Source organism: Cebidichthys violaceus, unplaced genomic scaffold (assembly GCF_023349555.1).
Source record: "Cebidichthys violaceus isolate CVI_PGR_0920_01 unplaced genomic scaffold, fCebVio1.0.p SCAF_12, whole genome shotgun sequence".
Taxonomy (NCBI): Eukaryota; Metazoa; Chordata; class Actinopteri; order Perciformes; family Stichaeidae; genus Cebidichthys; species Cebidichthys violaceus.
In genome coordinates this window covers 6,036,646-6,063,672 of record NW_027176285.1, presented here as the reverse complement: position 1 = coordinate 6,063,672, position 27,027 = coordinate 6,036,646, and the positions used below count along the sequence as shown (strand labels likewise).

Genomic DNA, 27,027 nt, shown 5'->3' with positions numbered 1-27,027 from the left:
CGGTTTCATCGGAGGGAGTGACATTGTTGAAGGTCTTGCGTCCGTGTCGGTATAAAGAGTTGACCGTGGCACCAGCCGGGGCTACAGGTACAGAATGTACAGAATGTAAAGAGGCTTAAGAAAGCACGAGAGGGAGGGATGGACCGAGGAAGAGGAATGCAAGCGAGCGAGGGAGACAGGGGTCCGTGAGATCTGAATTCTGCTGAGTGTGGCTTGTGAAGCTCACAGTGCCGCGGTGGCGAATGTAACACCGTCCCGCTACCTCATAAGACGCTAGTCGAAATAGAGGTTATCTCAGATCCCCTTCAAAGCGTTCGATGTCTCGGTGCACACCTTGCGTCTCGACCTCACGGTTTGCATCTGTTTTTCGGCAGATGCGCACTGGATAATTGATTTCATCAACTCCTTGTCTATCGATCAATGTGCATGCAGTAATGTGCTGCATGAGCCTTTTGCTCTTAAATTGCTAAAATGTGTTTTGAAAGCCAGGCCAAGGTGATTTAGAATGACACACGGGCTGTTAATAAATGCTCGCTGATTCGTTCCCCACCGTTTTTTAAAGTTGTTAATGGTGTGTTTCACCGAGTGGGATCGAACCTTTTTAACCTTCAAGCTACAATGAGAAGTAATAGAACGCATAGCTGAGCAAATACGGGTAGGGCATGGGAAAAAGAAAGCAGTTTAAGTATATGGAAATATTCTGCACAAAGACGGATGGATTTATAACACTGTATTGGCTTAAGTTCTCTCTGTCATGAGTTTTACAATACCTGTCTTTAGAGATATGACCCACAATGGATTTAGCAGTTTTATTAAACCTCTAACATTTCAAAATTTTGATAATCTGGCTTGACTCCAAATAGAAATCTCTCTTTAAAGTACACACATACACACACACACAGCGTCACAGGCAGTGTGCAAAATACCCGTGGTCCACTCGCTCCAGTGTTACACTTACGTTCTACCCAGACACATTACGCAATATATGAGATTTTATGGATGCAAGCCAAGGCAGCTAGGCTGTACACACTTTGCACACACACACACACACCACTGAGGATAATATTTTTAACAATAAGGCCGGTCACGCAACTACACAGCGACTACGCCCGGCAACAGAATACAGACAGCGCACTCCCCTCGCTCTCTAACGGGACAAGCATGCACACCCTAGAATCCCACCACACACACCTCGGCTGGGCTTCTTCTAGTTGCTGTCCTGGTATCCATGAAGAGGAGAAACCATGTCCTGCTTTCAGTCCAGGTTCTCTCGAGAGGTCCTGGATCAAATTTGTCCAGAGGGGTCTGTTTAGGTCCACAAACAGATGTGAAGACCAGCTCGCCTCACAACCTGTTGTCTCATTTACGGGCGGAAAATCATCTCTGGCACTCACTGTTCATATTTGTGAATAAAATGTTTAGCAATTTGAATAATGAAAACGGCTAGGAATTAGTAAACTTAAATGACAATTGCAAGAAGCAAATATTGTCATATGATGTTAGAGACCCCTACGAAATTTTGCCATTGAGGCTTTCAGTGTTGACTGAAGTGTCAATCAAGGAGTCTCGGACCCCCTGCAACCCCCCCTTCCCGCATCCCGTTTGCAGAAGCCAAAAAGTCCTCATCCTGTTTGACTTGCGCAACTGTCGCGCCATCACCTTTATCATATTGCTAGCAACGACGCTGTTTTAACAAAAAATGACCGGCAACGCCGTTAATCAGTGTCTGTAATTCACCAAACATGTTGTCACCGTTGTTTAGACGTTGGCAGCCTTTGTGTTGCTTGAACAAGCCGAACTTAACGCCTCGTCCTCCTGATGAAAAGTTGATATTTATGTTATGTTTTAAACAATCAGATGATCTGTTTGGCAGCGGGACCTCATGCTTACAAGGAGTTCAAGAACTGGAGGTTGCAGGTTTAATCTCACGGCCACATTAAGGACGTTTTAAAATGCCTTTTTGCAAACCTTTAGGTTCGTCAAAATCTGCTAATGGATGCAAGAAAAATGCAAAATCTTGGTACAAGACGCCATATTTCCATCCTTCGTTCCTAGCTTGCTCTCAATATTTATGACGTATCATATTTCTGAGGTCCAGTTGCGGGCTCACCTAATCAAACTCCCAGACAGCTTTTCTTTGCGAGCTCTCTGTGACCACTATAGAAGATGTAAAGCCTTAAAGTGTAGTAAAGTACTGCAGGACTTCCTGTCGGCCATTGGAAGAAACTTCTTTCTGGTTTTTCCTCTGCTGCTCCTATATGGCGCCGGTAATGTTGGATGACTCCAAAAAGTTTTCCTGTCAGTGAATGTGCTTTCTGCGTACAAATCTTGCCTCACCTTTAAAAATAAAATAAAAAAGTACATGGACAGAAACGTCTTGGAGAAGGAAATTGTAATCCCTCAAAAAAGATCATATATAGGCAAAGATGGCGTAATTAATTGAAATATAATTTGAAATGTTGAAAGCTTCTGTACTTTTGAAATTTACATTTATATTAATTAGAAAAACTACAAATACAAGCACAATGAGGACAAATGAGAGCCGATTGATGCATTATTCTATACACTCATTCCAAACCACAATCACTGACTGAATATGTGTATATATATATATATATATATATATATATATATATATATATATATATATACATAAAAGATTATGCAAGATATGGTGCTGTCACTGTGATTCGTAACCTTCTCACTAATCGCTCTTTGTGCTTTTTGTGAAGCTAAACTCTAGTTTGACATTGAGAAAGACATTTCTCGACATCTCGTTTCTGTACAAATGACAGCGGTGAGCTCTCTGTGCCTTGTGATGACTGTATCAGACTGTTATTCAGCCCACAGAAACCCCCTCCCTCTGCATACACCTGGCATTGAGCAGTTCAACAGGTGATGCAGAACGATGAATAGTCTCAGAGGAATAAACACATGCTTCAAGCTTTTGGCTGAAAAAACTGAAAAGTACTTTTCAATTTCAGGATTGCTTTCAGCTTAAAAAGCCCACAAAGGAAGTATTGGAGTCACATAACAAGTATGACACTTATTCATACTTTAATACAGGTGTGGAGTAAAAATGAGCTCTGCATCATTTTTTTCTCAACTTTTTTCTTATAACTAATCTTTTGTCTGTCCTGTTGTCTCTCTATAAAGTCTGGAGGCTCTGTAGATATTTTTATACTTATTTTAAAAACATTCTTTGACACTGCACAATGACAAGAAAGCCTGACGAAAACAGTTTATTCTTTATTATTTTTTGCATAGCTTGTGTTTCTAAAGATCAGTAATTGTGTTATCATGACCCCAGCTTCAACAACATCCTATTTGAACAGGAAATGTATCTCACTGAAGACGTAACGAAACCGTTTCTATGGCCTCTAATCTCCCTCTCTCACTGGGTGGGAGTGTTAAGTGTTGATATGTGTCTCCAAAAGCGTCTCTATAAAGAGAAGCAGCACTAGAGATAAAGACAAGTGCGTTTGTTTGTGTGCCTTTGGGCTCAGTAGCTCACAAACACATGCACCACTCAGTCTTTCATACTTTATCACATTCACAGAGCCCGGTTTTTCAGAATGGTCCTTTCAACTGAAAGTATATTTCATGTGTTTTTTTATGCTACAGAATACTCTCTTAATTATGTTATTGACTCAGTAGGAAGAAATTAATCATATTCTTGTTTCATGATATTTCCCTGTCTGTGCTTACAGTTACTTAGATATATAGAAATCCAAACAGCCGATGAAATTGTTTAATTTTTAACATATAGCAGTTGTATCACACATCTCACGTTCAATGCAGTTTTCAAGAATGTCCCATCGAAGTAGTAGTAGCGTGAATCTTCGCATGCTATCTAAGAACACAGAGAACACTGTTCCTGGTTAACTTCAGCATGTTAGCATAGTCACTGGTAGCTAGTTAAGATGCTAATGTTATCGTTTAGCTCAAAGTGCCGCTGTGCCAAAACAGCCTCACAGAGCTAATTGCATAGATGTTAGCATGCATATGGGTACTTACACACACACACACACACCACAACACAAACGTAATACTTTACTTTGCTGTTATTATTATTATTATGTAAGATGAGAACAAAAATCAACTTTATGGAGAGAGAGAGAGAGAGAGAGAGAGAGAGCGCGCACACATCTCGGTTATATTACATATAAAGAAAACTTTACGGTACCAAACCGCTGCATGAATCTGTTCTCCAGCACAACATGAACTAAAACTTAACAAAGCCAATGGAAACAAAAAAAATAATTTCCAACATCATTTCCTTCTGTTCTTTAATGAGAAATGTGTTGTTAGCTTTGAGAGAGACTTGCGCTGACAGAGGTAGGAGCGACCAGTCGCCTTGAACCTTTTGTCTTTGCGTTTTCGGACTGTTCGTTGCATATAATTTGCAATAATAAGTAAAAGGCAGACACAGCCTGGTGCGTGAATTTACAGCCTGCAACATGTTATTACCAAACCATTTACACATTGGTATGTCGTTACTGCAGCTCCAGTGAGGAAATTGACCAAAGAAATTGGACGTTTCTGGTTTCCCCAATCTTCCTTTTCATGCCAATTTACTTGCACGAAATTAACTCAGAATGATGATGATGATGTTGCTGATGTTGTTATGCTTACCGCCAAAAACTTTAGGCTTGAAAATAACTCCCAATTATTATACCTCCTCTTTTCCCACCTCTCTCTCTCTCTCTCTCTCTCTCTCTCTCTCTCTCTCTCTCTCTCTCTCTAGATGCCAGGCCTTTTGTCCAGTCCTGTGTGTCTGACAGTCATCTGGTTTCTGTCTTGGTCGCTGCGCCCCGGTCGAGCTCAGCTTCGGACTGATGAAGGTAAACTCGAGTGCATGCTCACCTAGCAGAGAGACATTTTTCCCAAGGACGTATTTAAGACACACGTACAAACACACGTTTCTGTTAAGGATCAGCCACGGATTCCTTCGTGAACTATTTTGGGCGCTCTTGACTTATCTCGACTCAAAGTGCTTGTGGGATCTAAAGCTCTAAAGCTACTGCAGTCGAAAGGAGGGAGCGAATCCAAAGCAGAGTCCTGATCAGAGAACTTTTTTTTTTGTTAAAACTTATCAGAGTTCAATGTAATGGCTCCCCCCTTGTCTAATTTTTAATGTGCAACTTAATTTTGTATATAGCTGAATTGGAATTCATGTTTTTTTTTATTAGCTCTCCGCAAACAAGAAATCCATTGTTGAAGCCTCCCCCCCCCCCCCCCGCCTCAAACAGCGTTTGACGGATCTGTCTGACATTAAGAAACAGGCTCTTCTGTCCTCCCATCGTTGTTTCGGTCTCCCTCTCTCTATTGCTGTATCTCTTTCTGAAGCCAGCCAAATGAACCACTCCAACAATAAGAGCACTCGCCCTTGGCCCTTCAGGTGAAACTGTCAAAGTTTTCCCCTCCCATTAGTTTTACCCTGCGGCCGCTCCAGAGTTCTTTTTTTTTTTAATGGTTTGGAAAGTACTGAATTTCACACAGCTTGCAATTTTCTGTGTCGACCCTGCCATCTGATTTCAATGTCAGGAGAAACTTGCAGCCTTCCTGTGTGAATTAGTCTGTGTGTGTGTGTGTGTGTGTGTGTGTGTGTGTGTGTGTGTGTGTGTTTGTGTGTGCATGTGTCTGGGCCCTCTTGCCAGAGGGAGAATCAGATATGAGTGGAACGCTGCGGGTTTGGGGAATAATGTACTTCACTGCCAATAAAACATGAATACACACATTCAGACCAGCCAACTCTGCACTGCACTGAGGCCCCAGGTAACGCACACTCACAGGAACATAGGGAGGGGTGTGTGTGTGTGTGTGTGTGTGTGTGTGTGTGTGTGTGTGTGTGTGTGTGTGTGTGTGTGTGTGTGTGTGTGTGTGTGTGTGTGCGTGTGTGTGTGCGTGTGTATGGTGTGTGTTTTTGGTGGTTAAAAGGAAAAAGAAAATCTGGAAAACACTGAAAAGAGAGGCATTGAATATAAAGATTGAGATGAATCAAAAGTTAATGAGAAAAGAGACAAAAGAAGATTTTAACAAAATAGTTTAGTACAAATTAAATGCAGTTTTTAAGAACTTTGACCAACTGTAGTTGTCTGGTTGTGTGGACACAGTTGAGGTCTGAATGTTTTCTCATTTTTATATCGAAATTGGAGTTCGAAAGTGCAGTTGTCAAAACGCAAGAGCTGCAATTTGAATTGTTGATTGTATAATTTAACAGTTTCTTCTTCACAAACTACAGAAAATGACAGTTTTGCCAGCAACTGATATCAATGGCTAAAATTACCACTGTTGCTTTTCTCCGTCTATTTCTCCGGTTAATTGGAGAGTTAATTGGAGTCGTTTTGCTTATCATATAAGACCAACCTAGTGGCAAGTGTTTTTGTGCACACGGCATAATGATCTAGGTGATCACCGCACATCACTTTCAGACAGGTAGCTAGCTAGTAGTGTAAGCAGACAGCTGAGAGTTTTATATGGAACTGTTGGTGAACTTTTATGCAGATGACACCGTGTTTTCAGCTCGTCACCGTCAAGGCCCCCACGCTGGGACTTCCACAATTCAGGAGCCCTGACATTTTGCGAAGCTAACGTTAGCGCAAACTGTTACAGTGCCGAGCAGTCAACAGTCAGGCATTACATGCAGTCAGTTTGATACCAGAACATTGTCAGACATGACCAGCGGTTTGTCATCATCGCCATAACTGGGCAGCTCAGCTGTTATCAGTAGATACGTCACTTTTGGATGTCATGATTATATTTGATCATTACTGAGTTATGTCAAGGATACCTCTAATGTAAAAAAACTAAAAAGACAATTCTGATACGGTACGCTTGGCACATTTATGTCTTCTTTAAATATTATATAGCCCACAAATGCATGCCTGTGGTGTGATTTGTAGAAGAAAATATAATTATTTTTTTTTACAATATAAATCTCATCTTCGATCAGAAAAAGCTTAATAAGATTTTCTTCTGAACTTGTTCAGGTGTGCTCATTCCTGGTTTAACCTCCCAATGAGTCATTTGAATAATCTGTCTGGTCTTGTTGTCTGTCTGTCTGTCCTGTTGCTATTTACCTGATCCTAGCCTTTAATTTGATGATTGAAACGGTATCAAGGCAGTTGAAAACTATAGTGGACAGAACTCTCAAAATACGAAACATGGAACATAATAAATCCTTCCTACATGTTTTTCTAATGTCCCACAGCTTTGTTCACAGTTGCCAATAAAATAAACCGCTGTCTTGGTAGCTCAGATTTATTAACCGTGCCTTGTGTTGTATATGACAAATTGTTTCCCATACACACTGCAGCAGAATAAACAGGCCAGTTAAAAAAAAAAAAGGAACTCAGTAGAATTCATTGTCCTGCTTTCTGCTCGTCCCCTCCACACAGAGACATGAATGTAGCCGCAAATTCACTGTGGAGCCCTTCATCGTTCTTTTTTTACCTCGGCTGTCTCTTTTCCCACAGCCACTAAAACAACAGCAGGAAGGCCAGAAAAGCGATCTTTCGGTGAGAGTGAAAACCAAGCATTGAAAAAGCCCTCGGTAACTTGAGGGTGTGTAAACTTGAATTTATGCTCGTCGGCCCCTGAAGGGCATATGAGGTTATTGCAGAAGGGAAAAGCAACATCAATATACACCAATAGAGCACACTGAATAATAACATCTCCAAAAGGCTTCAGTTGCCTGGTCCCCTTACTGAGTCACATTTTTAAAATCCAACTTAATGTTTTTTTTGTTGTAATCCTTTGCGATACCATTTCCCGCTCAAACTTGTGACACAATGATAGGTTTGTATCAGAAATGAAGGAGAGAAAAATAAAAAAAACGGGACAAATTGTTTGTTGCTAAGGGAGGAGAGGCCAGCAGGGAGTGTGCATGCCTGAGTGATTGAGGCTGAGAATTAATGAAGGTGCGTGCGTGGCAGGCTGGCAATCAAAGTGATGTTTTTCCTCTCCAGATCTACTGTAAACGCCAGCTTTTCATGTTACAGAGCCAAGCTAAACATGCACACACATACTGAGATAGAGTATCAGCTTGGCCAATTACTGCAGTCACCACAACATATTTGCTCAGGTATACACTGCATTTAGTATTGCCTCAAATGTGCTCCACCTTCACAATTTTTCTGGATGGTTAAGTTCAGCAGCTGCTAAAACTCTTCTGTTATGATACAAACTGTACTTGGCCTGTCAGCATTTTTTCACAGTTTCCGACACATAGATAGATACATGTAATAGTTCCAACTAAAATTGCGATAAAGCGAGGTCATGCTTTTGTCAGGTTTGATCTTGACTATTACTCACAAACCTTCAGTGACCTCACTTTATCGCGTCGCAAATGTAACACAAATGTAATTTTGTAATGATATGAGCAAATTCCATTCAGAGCCGTTGTAAAAGGGTGGAGACAGAAATCTCAGAGATGCATATCTCAAAACCGCAGCACACAAAGCTGAAGCTATTTGCATGGATTCACCACAAAAAGGTGAATTTGTAGCCAGTTAATCAACCTTATGAACAAGCAAAATTAGATAGAAAGCAGCTTAAATCTGTCCAAATTGAAATATTGTGGGCTTTGTTTCTCAGTTGGATCAGCACCGCTACATTTTCACATTTCAAAGGCTCATTATTTTCAATATTTGTATCAAAAATGTTTCTAATTGAAATGTGAGTGTTAGGTCTAAGTGTCCATCTTTGCTATTTCCACACCGGCGCTGTGTAAGTAGCTATCTGTGCCCCTCTGTGCGTCTTAAATAGAGGCATTGTTGACACATTGATATCTTGAGGCGGAAGAAAGAGATTGCGCCTTTGACCAACAAAAACCTGGTCTAAAGTCAGTGGTGCAGTATTTTCCTGCTATTTAAAGGTAGTGCCGACACAGGCAGCTTACCAATGCACAAAGGGACCTACACGCAGGGACCTAGACATGGGGGCCTACTATGAAGGCAAATCACTGTTAAAATTCGAGAGCGCAAATTAGATTCACGTGCGCGCAAATCAAACAGCCCGCGCATATTTTACTTTGTCGAGCGCATTTACATCGCGTAAGCAAAATTCCCTCTTGCGCGAGCGAAATTCCCTCCTGCGAGGGGAGAGGGACTTTCGCTCGCTCGCGAAACTTTATTCCCGAATCGTTTATCGCACAGTTTACAAATCACTTCGTTCACCTTCAATTGTTCTTCTCTTTCGTTTGGTTTATAATTCAAAGAATCGCCAACGGGGTATTTGCATTCTTTTTGCTAACGAGAGCGGAAAGCCTTCATGCTGGAAATGGGGCTACATGTGTAATTACTAGGGCTGTGCTGATTAGCTCGAAGCTCCATTCATAACGTTAACATGCAAATTATGGTTATTATTAATAACTTACAGAAACATTGTGTGCAATGGTCCTTCTTTCACCTCCTCTTCTCCCCTCACTCTCTAACATACAACCTTAACCCATGTCTTAACCTAAAGCTAACCTAACTATGAAGGCAAATCGCTGTCAAAATTCGAGAGCGCAAATGAGATTCACGCACATCACTCTTTCGCTCGTTCGCGAAACTTTACTCTGCTCGCCCGCTCGCAGTTTTTCTTTTTGACAGTAAGTGGGCGGACCGAGTCTCTACATCTAATTGGTTACGATCCTCGTCTTTGGATAGACCGGATATCACTGTGTCACAGACTCAGATTTTCAGAGATTTTCAGATTGCACTACCCGTGCAGTAATAATGTACATCTTACTGCACAGGTACTTTTACTTTCTGCACTTAAAGTACATTTTGCTGATAATAACATACTTGACTAAGGTTTTGAATGCAGGTATTTACTCGTAATGGATTGTTTCATCAGTATTAGTACGTTTACTGCAGTGAAGGATCTGAATACTTTTTCATCCACTAATTACTTGTCAGTGATTTAAGTTGGGCAAACAGTTAATATAGAAACAGTGGTCCCTAATCGTGGCTACAGATCCTATGAGCAAATTGTTGCTCATATTATATACAACTTCTGTAAACACACCAGTATGATTAAATATGATAACATCATGTTTTAATCAATTAAGATCAAAGAGCTTCTTTGAGCTGTTTGTCACAAGAGGTTTGACTATCAAACACACATTGTCTGTAATAGAATGATGCGTGAATTTAAATCAATCTGAGCAACTTGACTCCATTTACAAAAGAAACACATTTTTAATTATTGTATTTCAAAACGCTATTAACATCATTTGTATTTCATCAGCTCTACAGTCTGAAAAGTTTACAAAACCTGTCAGACAAATGTAGGACATTCTGAGTAGTGGAGTAGTGTTTAGTGGCGGGTTGAAAACCACCTCTTAACAGACCTAGCGTCTGTGTCACAGTGATATCCGGTCTATCCAAAGACGAGGATTGTAACCAATTAGATGTAGAGACTGGGTCCGCCCACTTACTGTCAAAAAGAAAAACTGTGAGCGAGCGAGCAGAGTTAAGTTTTGCAAGCGAGCGAAAGTCCCTCCCGCGCGAGCGAAAGTCCCTTTCCCTTGCTCGCGCGGGAGGGACTTTCGTTCGCGCGAGGGGGAATTTTGCTCGCGGAGTGATGTAAAAGCACTCGACAAAGTAACATGCGCACGCGTGAATCTCATTTGCGCTCTCAAATTTTGACAGTGATTTGCCTTCATAACCTACACACATGGACCTACACGCAGGGACCTACACACATGGACCTACACGCATGGACCTACACGCATGGACCTACACACATGGACCTACACGCAGGGACCTACATACATGGACCTACATGCATGGACATACACGCAGGGACCTACACACATGGACCTACACGCATGGACCTACACGCATGGACCTACACACATGGACCTACACGCAGGGACCTACATACATGGACCTACACGCATGGACATACACGCAGGGACCTACACGCATGGACCTACACGCAGGGACCTACACGCATGGACCTACACGCATGGACCTACACAAATGGACCTACACGCAGGGACCTACACGCATGGACCTACACGCAGGGACCTACACGCATGGACCTACACGCATGGACCTACACAAATGGACCTACACGCAGGGACCTACACGCATGGACCTACACAAATGGACCTACACGCAGGGACCTACACACATGGACCTACACACATGGACCTACACGCAGGGACCTACAAGCATGGACCTACACGCAGGAACTTACACACATGGACCTACACACATGGACCAAGACACAGGGACCTACACACGGGGACCTAGACACGGAGACCAAGACACAGGGACCTACACGCAGGGATCGGTGCATTTGCCCACATGCACTCGAATGGAGCTGTTGATGGGACAGAGGATCAGGACGGGAGTGGGACGGCAGGACGGCAGAGGCTCGGCTGCTCCTGTAGACGTTCCGCCCGCACTCTTTCACTTGGCGCATAAGCAGATACGTGGCTCTCGGCAGAAAACCCGCTCGCTCCTCAGATTTACCGAATCCGACGTTTAAATAGTAACGCTCCAGGTGCAGGCGCACTTGGCTTTTAAAAGAAATTAGAGATGACACTCTAATTGGTTTGATTCATATAATGCCCAAAACACACATATTAATGAAGAGACCACTTTAGGCCCTTGCGCCTCACTTTGGGCTCAGATTACGAGCCGTTTGATGTGCAAACCTGGAGTCGGATACACCCTAAATGCCCTTGCGCCATGTACTTTAGACCATGCACCGTAGACCGTTTAAATAGGGGCCCTACATCTGTATCTTGTTCTTGATATCTTCTTGAAATGCTAAACTGCTTCTGTCTATTACTATAGAGATATTAAAGTTGATTTGCTAATAGAGCGATTATTTGAATCGTGATAATAATAAAGTGTCAGAAAAATAAAACCCTTGAGCAGCTTCAGACGGTGTGCCAAAGTCTCCCCGTCCCAGTGTCTGCAGGATCCCAAACCTTGTACGGTCATGTTATTGTGATACTGTTGACTCCACTGTATATGGCGGCGCCTAAATCACATTGATACAGACAATGCGGACACGTGGTATTTCTGCACAGTATTTGCAGTGTGCGCATACCCGGTTTTAATGTCTTGTGTGATGTCCGTGTGTTGCAGTGTCAGGCGTGCAGTACGGGCACATGCAGTCCAATGTGACACTGGCCTGCGGGAAGTCACAAATCAGGTGAGGAAAGAAAACTGTTTCCTGTATACATTGAAGTTGTGTTTCTTTGTCTTCTGATGACAAAGAAATATTTACAGCACAGTCATATGGGAGTTTGAAAGATTATTTTTTTTTATTAATATTACATTCAATAGCCATACAGCAAGAAATGAATCATACATGTTGCAGTTATATCCATTTGTATAGTCATAGGATTCATTCATCAGTCATCTAGCTGTGTTCATATAGTCAACAAATTAATTAAACTACCATTTTGATGGTGGTCTGACAACAACAGAAGATTACTTATCATGATACAAAGGGTTAGTGCAAAAAGGTTGAATTATCTGTTTTGAGAGATGGTGTATTCTGTCATTTTTATGGAAAAAAAAGTCAGTAAACAACATAATGAATGAATTGCATTGTATTGCAGCAAACCACATAAAAAGACAAACACAGTAGTTAATTGACCCTTCTAACAGTAATTACCTGTGTAGCAAAAGCCTTATTATTGTTTTCAAAACTTAATATTGCAGATAAACTGATATAGCTGTTGGTTGTAGTCTCTTCATGGGATTGGTTGACGGTGAGAAATACAAAGAATAAACCAGCCGTTTTGTTTAAATCAAAGTTGTGATATACAGATTTAGGTATTTCATTCCTATGATAATATCCTTTAAAGCAGTATTTTACAAATACTGCTATTTTTTTCCAGGGACCAGATGCTAGCCTTTCATATTTTATTCATAAGTCATAAGTAGGCTACATTTATTAGAACAATACAAACATCCAGGCTCCCTCATGTGGCTCAAAGGCATACTGCAGATATAAATGTTAAATTAAAGAGTATGGAAGGAATTCTCCAAATTGTCTCGTCTTTTGTGAACGCCTGCTTTAAAGAGCTCAGCTCTTGTTCAGGCACAATAACTAAACTCTTATGTGTTCTCCGCAGGGCGCCTGTGTCGTGGCATCTCAACCACAGCTCAGTGCTGCCGTGGCACAAAGTGACCTCCGATGGAGCATTAGTGCTCCTGCACGTCGACCACTCGGTGCAGGGCAACTACAGCTGCTACGATGACCTGGGGCTCCTCCTCCACTCTGTCACACTCAGGCTGGGCCGTAAGTGCTGTCGTGCTGTGACTTGTCCTGGCTACACAGCGCCTAATTTGGGAGTCATTACACTTTTAACACCTCTGCCATACCTAAGAGTCTTTGCAGCAGGAACATGCGTATGTCCCTCGTGTTTTAGACAGCATCCCAGTCCCTCACAGTCGAGTTCAGTCTTTGGATAATTCAGCATAGAAGGATAATATAATGTTTCTCCTACGCCCACATTCTCGTCTCTCTCTTTAGTTTGCCTTAACATATTCTCCTCAATGTCTCTTTCATCTCTCTAATTATATATTATATATTTTTCTCTCTCTCTCTCTCTTTCCATTTTTCTTAATGAATGAGTTCCTCCTCTCAACATTTGATTTATGCCAGCTCTCTGGCGCCAACAAGGCACCTTATTACAAAACACCGACGATCAGAGCAGCGCTGCTGGTCCTCAGAGGAAAGTGGTCTTGCCGGCCGTCACATAGACAAAAGCCCTCCGCTTCCTGTAACTGTCTCCAACAGGAAGCGGCTCCCTTAAGTGGGCTTCCTTTTTAAAGGGACGGGGACTTTTTTTTCCACAGAACTGGCCAAGCCTCTCCAGAAATATTTTTGGTTCACAATAGGGACATCAGAGCACAGAGCTGTTCATATAAGACCTGAGGACGAGACAGAGAAATATTTCAAATATTACATTTAATAGGTTAATTAAAACATACTCCCCTCTCTCTCCTGACAATAAACTGTCTGACTCCCGTCTCCCAGACCCCCCTGGGCTGCTGAGCGTTTCCTGTCAAGTGCCCAATCACACGCACGTTCGCTGCTCCTGGACGGAATCGGTGAAGACCTTCCTGCCAGCCAAGTACAACGCCTCCTTCAGGTAAGAGCGAGTTACTGCAAGCCGAACAGCAACGCCCTGGGTCACATTCACAATACAGAGACTAAATATAGTGCATGTGACACAAGTGTTACGTTTAGAATGAGCTGCATGTAGCGTGAGCCGTATCCCGATGTGAACCCTGTCTATGCTTCTCTGCTTCCATCTCTGGCCATGTGGCACTCAGTGGAAACTTTTCACCATAACACATCACAGCAGTGCTTCTCAAGCTAAGAGTCCAGCTGAGGAAACTCAAGCATTGGCCGTTTCTGCAGTTCTTCGGCACACACTCGAGTTGTCTCTCACCCGACAGAATGCAACACTTTTTGTTTTCTTGTTTTTGTATCTTTAAAAGGGGGACCGGTCAGGAGTGGAGGCCATGCGTCCTGGATGTGGCCCGCAAGTTCTGCGATATCTATCATCCTGCCTTCTGGCAGACCATCCACACCCTGAGAATCACAGAGACCAATGCCCTGGGGTCCAAGATGACGTCCGCCCGCTTTAAGTTACACGAGCTATGTAAGATCACATTAAAACACACACAGCTAAAAAATATTTCTTCCTGTTTTAGTGACAAATTTCTATGATGTCTATGAAGCACTTAAGTGGTATTTTCTTCACCGAAGGTTGATCATTTTCACCATTATTTATATTTTGCTTCTAGTGCTCTACTGAAACATTTAATGTCTGCTATTCTCTGATATTCCTACCAACACACATTTAAAAACGCTGTCACAACTGTGTAACTTCAGAGTGTACAAGCCTCATGCTTCCAAGTCACGTCCATTATCTGCTCCTCTTGTTTTGCCTCAAAACAACATACACACAACAGGGTGTTTGATGTCCTCAAAGAAGCTAAAAGATGCATTTACCTTCCCGTCTTTTTCACATATTTTCATTAGACCCTTCCCTTTCGGTCCTCACATAATGACCCCAATTATCTTGTTTTGCTGCTCCTCTCTGTGTGCACGGCGTCCCCGTCGCTCTCGAGCGGAGGCCGTCTGCGGCGTCCTCGAGGCGGTCTTCGTAGTGGCTTCTGGAGTGCTTGTTGGATATTGCTCAATGCTTTTTTTTCACTCAACCTCCGCATACTTTTTTTTTTGTCACAACGGTGCTTCAAATATACTGCAAAACACAAGATTCCAAAAGTTGTGGATAGTTCTGTCAAAAGCGAAGTGATATATGCATAGACAGAGTGGTCATTTTTAATCAAAGCTGCAAAGGTTGATCACTCATCAGATACTTTTTCGGGTTTTGGCTTTTTTGGTTTAATCTGCCCTCTTGTACTTGATTTCTTTCTTGTTGTCTTTTAGTGTGTGCCAACCATAGACATAATATTAGCTCAATCTCTTTCTTATTTCCTTTTTCTTCTTTATCTGTCCTTGTTTGCAGTGAAACCAGATCCTCCAGAGTCTCTGCTTGTGACGGCCCTAGAGGGCCATCCAAAGAGGCTGATGGTCTCATGGGACTTCCCAGCCTCCTGGCCGCTGCATGATGCTTTCCCCCTCATGTTTCAGATCAGATACAGGCCACACGGCTCCGTGTACTGGTCCGAGGTTAGTGAGCGAGGCTCCTGCATCTCGGAACACTGTATACACTGTTACTATTAAAGAAAATAAAACTGTATTTTCCCCACATTGTATAAGCAATTGAACTTAAACCTTGTGCACATTTATTTACTTTCTGTGGTTGGTCACAAACTCAAACAACCTTATTTCTGAAACCCAAGCCAATCACAGTCTATGCTTCTAAAAACAAGAAGCTACATATCAAAATATGGGGCTGAAATTAAATAAAATCATAGGACATCATGAAATATTTAAGTTTAAAATGTAGTTTTGTTAAAACCTTGGCCAATAAAATGAATGTGTTAGGATGATCAGATGTGTGGTCATCTAATGTAAACCTTTGTGATCTCTCTCTCCATCCATCAGGTTTTCTCTGAGGAGAGTCCAGTCGTGATATTTGACGCCCTTGCCGGTCACCTCCACCAAGTTCAGATTCGAGCCCATGACGAGGTGAACTCTGACAGCCAGTGGAGCGAATGGAGTCCCCTGGTCCTCGGCAGGCCTTGGGAAGGTCAGAGAGAGAGTTTAACAAGAATGTTGATTTCTAAGACTAAGTCACTTTGTTTTTGGAGCACATTTAAAAGCAACAAACGTGGACGAAAGTGCTCCACAGAGAGATGCTCCACTAGATCACCTTGGACTCTGTGTCAAATTAACATTTATTTATTAGGTTTTTTTTAACCAAAAGATTGATATAAGATAAAAGATATTTATAAGATAATAAAACAAAAGAGGAATCTATAAAATCGTCTGCATATTCATTGTTACTCGCTCGAATAAATGTTTCTATTATGTTGATACCACAGTCTCCTCCACACCTGAATCTCCAGAGGAGCTCCAGCCAGAGGAAAGCTTTCCAGAATATTTTTTTCCCTTCAGCACTAAACCTGAAATCTCAACTGCAAAGTCACACAGTAAGTTTATTTATTATTTTTTTTTATGTTTATTTTTGGGTCTTTTCTGCCTTCATTTGACAGCACAGCTAAACACTGGAAAGGAGGGGAAAGGGGGGGGGCAAAGGGCCATGGGTCAGATTCAAACTGATTGTATTCAGGTGCAACACCAATACTGTATGTTGGTTTATGTTGTAACTCAACAGTAGTACAACTTATTTTTTTGTATGAGCGGTTCTGCCAAGAATTCTGCTACATCTTCCATCCCAGTTGTTTCTGCTCAAAGTCCATGTACCACTACTACCGATACGTTTACTGTAATTGACACTGCTTAGTTTGGTACATCCACTGCTACATTGCTATCACAACTAATGCGTTTACGATCGTCGCTATAAGCGTGTGTCCTCGTCCCTCCCTGGAATGAAATGCTCGCACTAAAACTTTGTTTTATTAAAAACCAAAACTTAATTTTATTAAAAGCCAAAACATCCATCCTCTCATTTTGAGGTGAAATTATGAACACACGTCCGGTCGATCAAAGGTCGGATCACTTTTATTACGCGGCTGTTTCCCGCTTGTTTGGTTTTCAAACAGCGGGGCGAGTATGTTCTTTTTTTTTACGCCATTATTTGGCACCAACAAGAAGCCGCACCAGTCATAGATGCAGCAATTATTTACTGTTATTATACTCTAGGTAGAGCAGTACAAGTACCTCGTGTCTAGCTTCATCACCAAATTACACAAAACTGCAGTAAATTGTGCCTGCGGGGTATGATGTTCTCTACCTGGATGAAAAGTTAAGTACATAGCAGCTCACATGGACATGGGCAAAAAAAACAACTAAAAAACAAGTATTGCTAGCAAGTGTGAAAAATATACACATGAAAATATACACATGCAGGATACGCACAAATAGTATGCACGTGTAAGCATGTGCCACCCGCACAGTAGTACTGTATATACAAGGAGACAGGTAGACAGGCTGAAAGTCACCGTGACTGATGCTGTCAGATTTAAACTGGTCTGCTGTGAAACAGATGTCTTTTTCTGTGCGTGCGTGCGTGTGTGTGTGTCCACTGTCATTTGCTTGTAAATCTTTGTGTTTTTGCATGTTTTATTGTTAATGCGTGTCCATGCTTTTTGTTTTGTTGTTGCTTTGTTTCACAGTTGACATTCAACAACGTTGTGTCTTGTTTGTGTGTGTGAACGAGAGTTGTTTTCCCTCTCTCAGTATGATAAATGCGTGTTTGTGTTAAAGCTGTAATGGCACATTTAAAATTAACTTCTCACCAGGGTGTAATTAAATCTGAGAACACACACACACACGCATACCGCTATTTATTTTTCTCTTTTTATTTTTGCCTCAGAAGCACACGAACACCAGTGGATGAAAAAACATATGAAATATGTATATTCACAGGTTTCAGAAGACAAAAACACAGCGAGGTGTGAACTGTGTTGATTCATCTTCTTTTCCTTCTTATTTCTCAACTATATTTGTTTCTGGTTGTCAACTTTCATTTTCTTTTTTTCAGCACACTCACACATGTTTTTTTTATCGTTCATCTGTAACCCTCTTTATCTGTCATCTTTGAGTCAGCTCTGCTCTCTGTTGCTTAACTCTCTCTCTCTCTCTCTCTCTCTCTCTCTCTCTCTCTCTCTCTCCCTCTCCCTCTCCGTACATTCCACCCTGCTTGTTGTGTTGACCCCTCATGTTGTTTTTTCCTCCCCTCTCTCTTCCCATTCAGATTCTGTACATCCTGAGGATGAAGGTAATTTGGGTTTGGTGATTCTGCTGGTTTTGTTCTCCGTGGTCCTCCTCACCACCGTCCTTTCCCTCATCTTTGTCTTGTGGTAAGACACACACACACACACACACACACACACACACACACACACACATCCCACATCCGCAGGCCACAGCTGTGTGGTCTGTCTGTGAGATTTAGTTTTTTTTCCAAAACATGGCATTTTTAAAAGTTTTTTGTTGTTCACTTACTGTTTTATATTTCCAGGGTGAGACAGAGGCGGCGTGATCATGTGACCAAACAGGAACTCACCTCTATGGTCAAGATGAAGTCCATGCCGATCTAATTTGAGACGCAGGTATACACAGACATTGATCATCTTCTCTGAAGCGTTTTGTGTCAGATTGAATTTGTCTTGTTGCACACGTGTTGTAAACGAGCCCCCACCGATGGCCACACACGGCGGTTAATGTTCTTAGTTTAGCTTGTTTGGCAGATAGTTTTAGACCTCTGGATGGCGGCCGGCCTCTGATTTAGCAGAGATCATTAAAATCCTAATGAGGTGTCACTTCTTTCATATGTATAAGAGTAGCATAAAATGCCCTCCAATGGGAGCTAAGCCAGTGAGAATTCCAGAGCAAAGCTCTGCCTGAGTGAGAACCAGAATGGTTGAAAGTGCTGCTATAAACATCATTCAGACAACCCTTCAGATAGCTAGCCAACATGTGATTATAAGCCCAACACACACACACACACACACACACACACAGAGATTATAACCTTGCCTGTATATCTCTCATTCAGCTCTGTTATTTAAATCTGTACTTTCAAGGCAGCGCTTTATTACATTATGATTTATACTTGTTTTTTAAAGTTGCCTTTTTTTCCTCCATTCTACTCCTTCATTTCCTCTCCTCTTTTCTCTAACCTCTCTTCCTGCTTTTTCACATCAATTTATTTCCTCTCTTCTTCTCTTTCCTCTCCTCTTTCCTGTCCTCTACTCTTTCCTCTCTACTCTCCTCTCCGCTCCTCTTTCCTTTGCCCTCCGCTTCTCTTTCTTCTCTACTCTCCTCTTTCCTCTCTCCTCTCCGCTCCTCTTTCCTTTGCCCTCCGCTCCTCTTTCTTCTCTACTCTCCTCTTTCCTCTCTCCTCTCTCCTCTCCGCTCCTCTTTCCTCTCCTCTCCTCTTTCCTCTCCTCAGGTTGATTTCAAGCATCTTGTCCTTGTCAGCCCGTTCTAGGGCTCCTCCCGAGAGTCAGCCTCTGCCTCTACCACTGTAGCAAGCTGACCGTCCGTATTCAACTACATTAACCAGAATGCATCTGCCAGGATCCAGGACAGGGATGAACCCATGCAGGGTACCTTGCGGAGTAGGGTAAAGTCACCCTGTATATAAGCTGACTGAAGGGTTTGTTTTGCAACATATCCCCGGACATATTCAACAACAGAACTGCTACCCATAATGCATCAGCAGACTCTTTCTACTGTCCATGGGGACAGGGAAAACAGACCCAAGTCTGTTTTTTTAGTTTCACTGGTTCAATCCTCAGCGGACTGTATGAGCGACGCTGCATCAGGACATTTCAGTTCACTCACAACCAAAGCTGCTTCAGGTGGACCGACTCCTCACCCTTTATTTTGGAGGGGAGCAACATTTTTGGAACTTTTAAGCAACAAGTACGGACAGGAAGTGCAGCTGCCAAACAGGAGAACACAGGCTTTTTTTTTTTTTTGTGGAAAGGGGAAGATTTTTTTCTGGAGACAACTTTCCTCTCTCCTCCCATCCAGAACACCTCACGTTTTTTATTTTATTTTTCTTTAGATTCATGGGGAGGAGCGTCCGTTATTACACCGACCGACTCAATGCTGTGAAGGAAGCATAACTGCCAGTCTCTGTGTGTGTGTGTGTGTGTGTGTGTGTGTGTGTGTGTGTGTGTGTGTGTGTGCATCTGATGCCAAAGCAGCAACTATGGGCATTACTGGTCTCAGCTGAGGGGGGGCGGGAGACAAACCCACCACCGGCTGCTGACCTGAGGGGGTTGGACATGGAGAATAAGGTCCAGTGTGGGCGGGTCCGGGGTTGGGCTGTGTAGACTTCATTTCATTTCACGACAAGATTTTATGTTGCATGATGTGTTTTTGCCTGTCTGGTGTCTTTAGTACAGGTGTTCTTTTGTGTCTTTTGTTATACCTCTTTCTATCCATCCATCCACTGTTACTGAATGTGTGTGAATGAAAGACATACGAGAGAGAGAGAGAGAGAGAGAGAGAGAGAGAGAGAGAGAGAGAGAGAGAGAGAGAGAGAGAGAGAGAGAGACAGGCCTTTCCCAAACCACCAGCATTATGACTTTACATAGATACTAAATTAGCTAGAGAATATTAAACCATAGATATTCAGCAGTCCTGTCTAGACTCCAAACAACCCCTACTAAACTCTTTCTCAATGTGTGCCATTACAATTCTTTCTTAAAATTCACACACACACACACACACACACACACACACACACACACACACACACACAACCTTTTAAAGAGTAATTTAACACCAGGTTGAAGAAGTGGCGTTTTTGCCGCCATCTGCGGTGGAAGGTTTCTCCCCGTCTGATCTCTGGGGACACCACTGATGGGTGTCTGTGGATGTGATCAGAAGTGTACTTTGTTACTTTGTGTGATGTCACGGAGTCTTGGAGTGCACCATCACTGGTGCAAGGTGACAAGTTCAAGTTCAGTTTCAAGGGGGTGTGTTAAATGATTCTTTTAAAGTCAGGGCGGCACACACATTGTGGTTTGCACATAGTTAGATGGGGAAAAATATGGTCATTTAAATGCATGTCTGTGTCCTCAGTAGGACTACGGCTTTATTAAACGATTGTCATTATCAATTGATCTGTGGGATCTTTTTTTTTTTCAGGTATTTTACTTACAAGGATATAGAACTGAGAAGAGCTGCAAATCTTTACATTTGATGAGCTGTAACTGGCAAATATTTGGCACTTGAAGGATAAATGGCAAACAATCTATTATCAAAATTGTTGTTGATCGACAGAAACATGAATCAACTCTCAGCTGTAGGCCACTGATACACCATTGAAGTTACCACAAGCTCCATTTTAACATGAAAAGACTGGTCTGGGGTTTTCAGAGGAGTACAGGACTACAGTAAGAGGCATATTTTAACTAGATACAAAAGCGTATTAAAGGTCACCTATGCTAGTAGTATTTTAAAAGGAGGGTGTAGATTTAGGGTGGGAACACGTGATAACAAGCTGGTTCATTTATATGATAAAAAAAGGCCAACTAAAACATGAACACAGACGATGCAGAAAGCTTACTAGAGCAACTGGACCGCTATCTCTGACATGGGGTCTTTTCACTCGGTGAGTGGGCTTTCACAGTCACTGCCACCAGCCTCCATTTCATCAGAAGTGGATATGGTCAGTGGACAAACACTATGCGAACTTGTTTTAGCAGCATATGTTCCTGAATAACAGAGAACAGTGTGCACCAGTGAGCTGGCCGGCTTCACAGACCGGGTATCTCACAAAAGCCGAGTTAATGTATCTGAATCAGAGCTGCCATCTGGTGGGTGTGAACATGAGACGAGCACCAACGCGACCGACTGACAAGAGCGACTCTCGCTCACTGCGCTCGTGTGTCACATCCTGCCGGTTGGTGGGAAATGAAGGATATCTGGTGGCCCGGTCCTCACTGCAGGAACAGCCCGAAATACCTTTTAGAACAGTACATCTGGTTTAGTTTTGCTTTGGAAGCCCGCAAACCGGGTGTCCTGATGGGAGTGAGGGGCTCGACTGGCGCTCGCATCAACAAAAACGATATTCCTGCCTTTCTCGTTTTGGTCGGCCTGGTGGTTATGGAAGGCCATTTCTGCAAATGTGATCAAATCTTTGGCAAAATCTTGTATTTCTTTAAAATGAGCTTTCTCAAAATAATGAGTATCTCAAAATATTGACTGAAGTATAACTAAGTACTTCGGTATTTCGTGATTCTATGTCATGTTGCTATGTTTCTCAAAATAAGTCTTTATTTTGAGAAAGTTTCTTATTATGGCGCGTTACTTAGTCATTTTAAGATACTTCATTATTTTAAGAAAACATACTAATGACAAAGTTTCGCAGTTTTCATCGTATTTTTTTGTGGGGGGGGCTTCAATAAGTATAGTTTTAGTCATGTTCTGTTGATCCAAACTGTCTGGTTATCATCTATTTGACTGATTGATTTATTGATTGATTGTAGTTTTTATCAGAAACACAAGGTGCATCTAAGTCAAACTTTTTCCAGTTTGATAACTGTATGTTCTCAAGCTAGCTCCACATATTATGCATGGATCCAGTTGAAGCTTTTTTTTTTTTTTTTTAAATACTATCTATATAACATTTAAAAAAATACATTTCATATATGTCTTCATACGATATGTTTATATGTAAAAACAAAAACAATATAAGGGAAAGTTTCACAGACATGGTTCAACTCGGTCTAGTAATAATAGAATAATAGAATCATTATTTTGTAATATCAAATGTGAAACCCATTAGACAAAAATATGGATTTTATTTAATTGGAAAATATTCTTTAGTTAATATATTTTTTTTAAAAGAAATCTAATCAGAAGAAATAGCAATAAATATTCAGTTAATACTCAAATCATACACCTTTTGAGGTTTGTGTAGCATAACGTTGCAATGTAAAATCCCAAAAGTGAATGAAGGGAGCTCACCCACAGAAAACTATATTAACATATTAGTGAGTGACTGAGGACGATCCATGTCTGGAGAGCCTTCCCAGCGTTGTGTATTTGTGTCTTTCTCCCCAGTTATATGAAGCTGTGTTACTGTACGATTACTGTATGGGCAATGTGTTTACTAAATGTGTCTTCTCCGTACTTCCTTTACTTTAATGTTCCCTTAAAGTCATCTCCTTGCAGTCAGATCTTTCTATGGCAACAATCACAAAGAAACAGTCTCTCTACAAATTCAACTTATAAGATGATTTTTCACTTTCTGTTTGAATTGGAATCAAACTTGTCACATGTCAGATAAACATTTACATGCAGCGAAATTATCTCTTAATAAAACGTAAACATTTTTAATCATTCGCATAATTCATTCTTTTAAACTGGATTTGAAAATTGTTAATGGATGGGCCAGTAAATTAATGTAGGTGTTTTAAAAAAAAATCATAATATTACCTCCAAATATTAAATCCCAAATAATTTCCTTTAATAACCTGGGTATTGAATTAGTCTTTCCATGCTTTACTAGGCCTTTAAAGCATTAACTAATGTGACCTTAGTTAAGATAATGAGCCTGTTCCATGCTCACACATTTGAACTAGCATGCTGTATATGCATAACTGCACAAATATCATTTTTGTAACAAAGTTTATATTTTTCCAATCTGAGCAGCAAAGTAAAAGACAAAAAAAAATTATTTTTTTTATGATACATTTCTCAAAGCTCATAGCTGAGTCATATTTTATAAACCCTCCATCAGACTGAATTTGTTGGGCCATGTGCAGTATTAGTGACTGTTCCCACCCTGTGTTCATGGTTCAAAGTGATTTGTTTTCTTTCTGCATGGTGTGTAATCATGGATTGCCATCTTTAAGTCTCACACTAGTGGTGTTTTCTATGTTTTTGTGGTATTATCATCAGTTTTCCTATGTTCCTCTGCAGTATGTGATGGCAGGTTTTAGTTCTTAAACCTCAAATTACACTCAGGCATCCATTCTAAGATGTATATAAACATATATATATATTTTTTTTTTGCATTTTTTTTTTTTTTGCTTTATGTGTACGACAAATATCACTATAAGCTGTTTTTTTTTCTTCTTCCTTTCCTTGTCTGTGAAATAAATACTATTTTATCACACTTTTAGCATCTGCCGTTAATTTATTTTTGTCTTTCGTGTTGTCATCAGAAACAAATGTGTTGATCTGCTTCTTCTCTGTTTATTGGTCAGTCACAAATTACAATTCGGTGTGAAAATTACGAATGACAATTACTCTGAACAAATGAGCTTTTGTCTCTTTTTGAAATGTTAAGATGTACAACTAAAAGGAAATTGCCGTGGTATTTTGACCCCATATCACAAACATGTCGTCATACAGGCTTAAGAGGATACCGTGCCCTCTACTGGTGGAGTTGTGGTTCAGAATCATGCAGGCACCGTGGAGGGTTTGGTTCTAGCCCTGGGGAACATTGGGGAAGTTGTCACTTTATTCAGTGGAATGGCAGCCCTGACTCTGCTGTAGTCAGAATATTCACAATTAGCAGTTAGTCATACAAAGTGATATTGTAGTATGTTGAAAAAAGTGGAAAAAAGTAATATTTTTGTACGTAAAAAAAAGTAATATTTTTGTATGCAGAAGTATATCATGTCAAAAAAGTCATAGTATATTAAGTTGAAAAAAGTAATATTATAGCATGTTGAAAAAAAGTCAGTTTTGTTTGCAAAATAAGTCATACTACTATGACTTTTTTTTAATATACCTTACTATGCCTTTTTTTTCAACATGCTATGATAAGACTTTTTATGACTTTAATTGACATAATAGCCTATGACTTTTTTCAAAATGCTACACTATGATTTTTTAAAAACTTTTCCAACATACTATATTATGACTTTTTTTGACATATAGGCCTATGACTTTTTTTCCATATTATTTTTTCCATATTATTATATATATTAAGTAAAAAGTTTTTTAAAAAGTCATACTATAGTATTTAAATAAAATCATAGTAGGCTATAGTATGTCGAAAAAGTGAAAAATGAAAGTCAGACTAAAGTGTGTAGAATTTTTTTTTAAGTCATGGTATAGTTACATTACATTACATTACAGTCATTTAGCAGACGCTTTTATCCAAAGCGACTTACAATAAGTGCATTCAACATTGGTAATCAAAAGAACTACTAGTCACCAGCAGTCATCAGTACATTTCCTTTTCCAAACAAGCATCTAAGAGCATGAAGCAGAGCATAACTCAGAGCCAAAGTACAGTACAGAAACAAGAAAAACAGTTAGTGCTATAAGTAATACGAATACAATAAGTGCACCAAGCTAGTATGAATACAATAAGTGCTAAGTGGAAGGCTCAGGGTAGCACTTCCTGAAGAGGTGGGTTTTCAGCCTGCGCTGTCCTGACGTCAGTGGGAAGTTCATTCCACCACTGTGGGGCCTGGACAGAAAACAGCCGTGACCGGGTCGATCGGCCGCCAGGGCCTCTGAGCGACGAGGCAACTAATCGCCCCGAGGCAGCAGAGCGAAGTAGTCGGGCGGGGGTGTAGGACTTGACCATGGCCTGGAGATAGGAAGGAGCTGTTCCTTTCACTGCCCTGTAGGCTAGCACCAGAGTCTTAAACTGGATGCGAGCTCTTACAGGTAGCCAGTGTAGAGAACAGAGAAAGGAAGTTGTGTGGGAGAACTTGGGGCGATTGAACACCAGGCGAGCTGCGGCTTTCTGGACAAGCTCCAGAGGTCTGATGGCCGACGCCGGGGCTCCGGCGAGTAAGTGTTGCAGTAGTCCAGGCAGGAGATGACAAGAGCCTGGATGAGAACCTGCGCCGTCTCGTCAGTGAGGAAGGGACGAATCCTCCTGATGTTGTAGAGCAGGAATCTGCAGGAGCGTGTAACGGATGAAATGTTTGCCGAGAATGACAGTTGGTCATCCAGGGTCACACCCAGGTTCCTCGCAGTCCGAGTTGGCGTCACCACGGTATCATCAATGGTGATGGACAGGTCCCGGTGCGGGCAACCCTTCCCCGGGTATAGTATGTTGAAAAACGTTTTTAAAAAGTCATATTATAGTACTTCAAAAAAAATCATAGTATAGTATTTCGAAAAAAGTGAAAAATAATCATACCATAGTGCATCAGTAAAAAGTAAAAAAAAAGTCATAGTATATTATGTCAAAAGAAATGATAGGATATTGTAGCCGAGGGTTTATATTGCGCCTATACCTTAGAATAATAAAATAGCAGACACAGGGCTCCGTATTCGGCGCCAAGATGACCGCCACTTTAATCCTTCTCACACCCTTCTCAGAACCTCTTTCCTCTCCCTTCCACAATAAAAGCACAAAACACATACACCGGAACACTGCTTCTTACATACTCAACATAATAGCTTACATATCTCCCCTCCTCCATAAAGAAACATCCTCGTTTCCAAACATTCTGAATGCAAAAAAAAAAAAAATCACATTTTCCAACCCTATTAACATGTCTTTATAACACAACATTTAGCAGTAAACAACATTATACATCATTCTATCACCCAACTGCACAGCCTCCAGAATTTTCTGGATAGACACCAGACATAGCTGATACCCCATATTGTTTGGACACACCATCCATATAAAGCATGTGCTGCTACAATGAAGAAACATGTTAACAGACATATTCACACATTTATCACTCAAAAAAAATCAGTTAGCGATATGTGACAAAGTCCTTCCAGATGCACCCGAGGGTCCCCCATTTGGACGCAGAGTACATAAAAACTTAGAGAGTTTTGTGTTAAAAGTAACTGGCAGAGAACCCACGAAGAACGAATACAATGATGTTATAGTTCTGCAGAAACCTCAGCGTCCTGGGAACAACATGAACTAGGTCACTTCTACATGAGACAAACACATCTCCCATCAGCCAAGCAAACAAATAACAAAATATCATAAATCATACTCGA

The 27,027-nt window shown here is 41.3% G+C and overlaps 1 protein-coding gene across 2 annotated transcripts in view; it reads left to right on the top strand.

The window, feature by feature from the left end:
- il11ra (interleukin 11 receptor subunit alpha) overlaps nt 1–24,211 on the top strand; it is a 51,386-nt gene extending 27,175 nt beyond the window's left edge. For both annotated transcript variants that reach the window (XM_068706006.1, XM_068706007.1), the window contains exons 2-12: nt 4,748–4,844; nt 12,096–12,162; nt 13,094–13,260; nt 14,002–14,116; nt 14,469–14,632; nt 15,506–15,669; nt 16,048–16,192; nt 16,488–16,595; nt 18,323–18,428; nt 18,590–18,680; nt 19,523–24,211. In XM_068706006.1, coding sequence (XP_068562107.1) covers nt 4,748–4,844; nt 12,096–12,162; nt 13,094–13,260; nt 14,002–14,116; nt 14,469–14,632; nt 15,506–15,669; nt 16,048–16,192; nt 16,488–16,595; nt 18,323–18,428; nt 18,590–18,668 — 1,212 coding nt within the window. In that variant the 3' untranslated portion in view covers nt 18,669–18,680; nt 19,523–24,211. The remainder of the gene's footprint in view (nt 1–4,747; nt 4,845–12,095; nt 12,163–13,093; nt 13,261–14,001; nt 14,117–14,468; nt 14,633–15,505; nt 15,670–16,047; nt 16,193–16,487; nt 16,596–18,322; nt 18,429–18,589; nt 18,681–19,522) is intronic.
- Nucleotides 24,212–27,027: the final 2,816 nt, after the last annotated feature.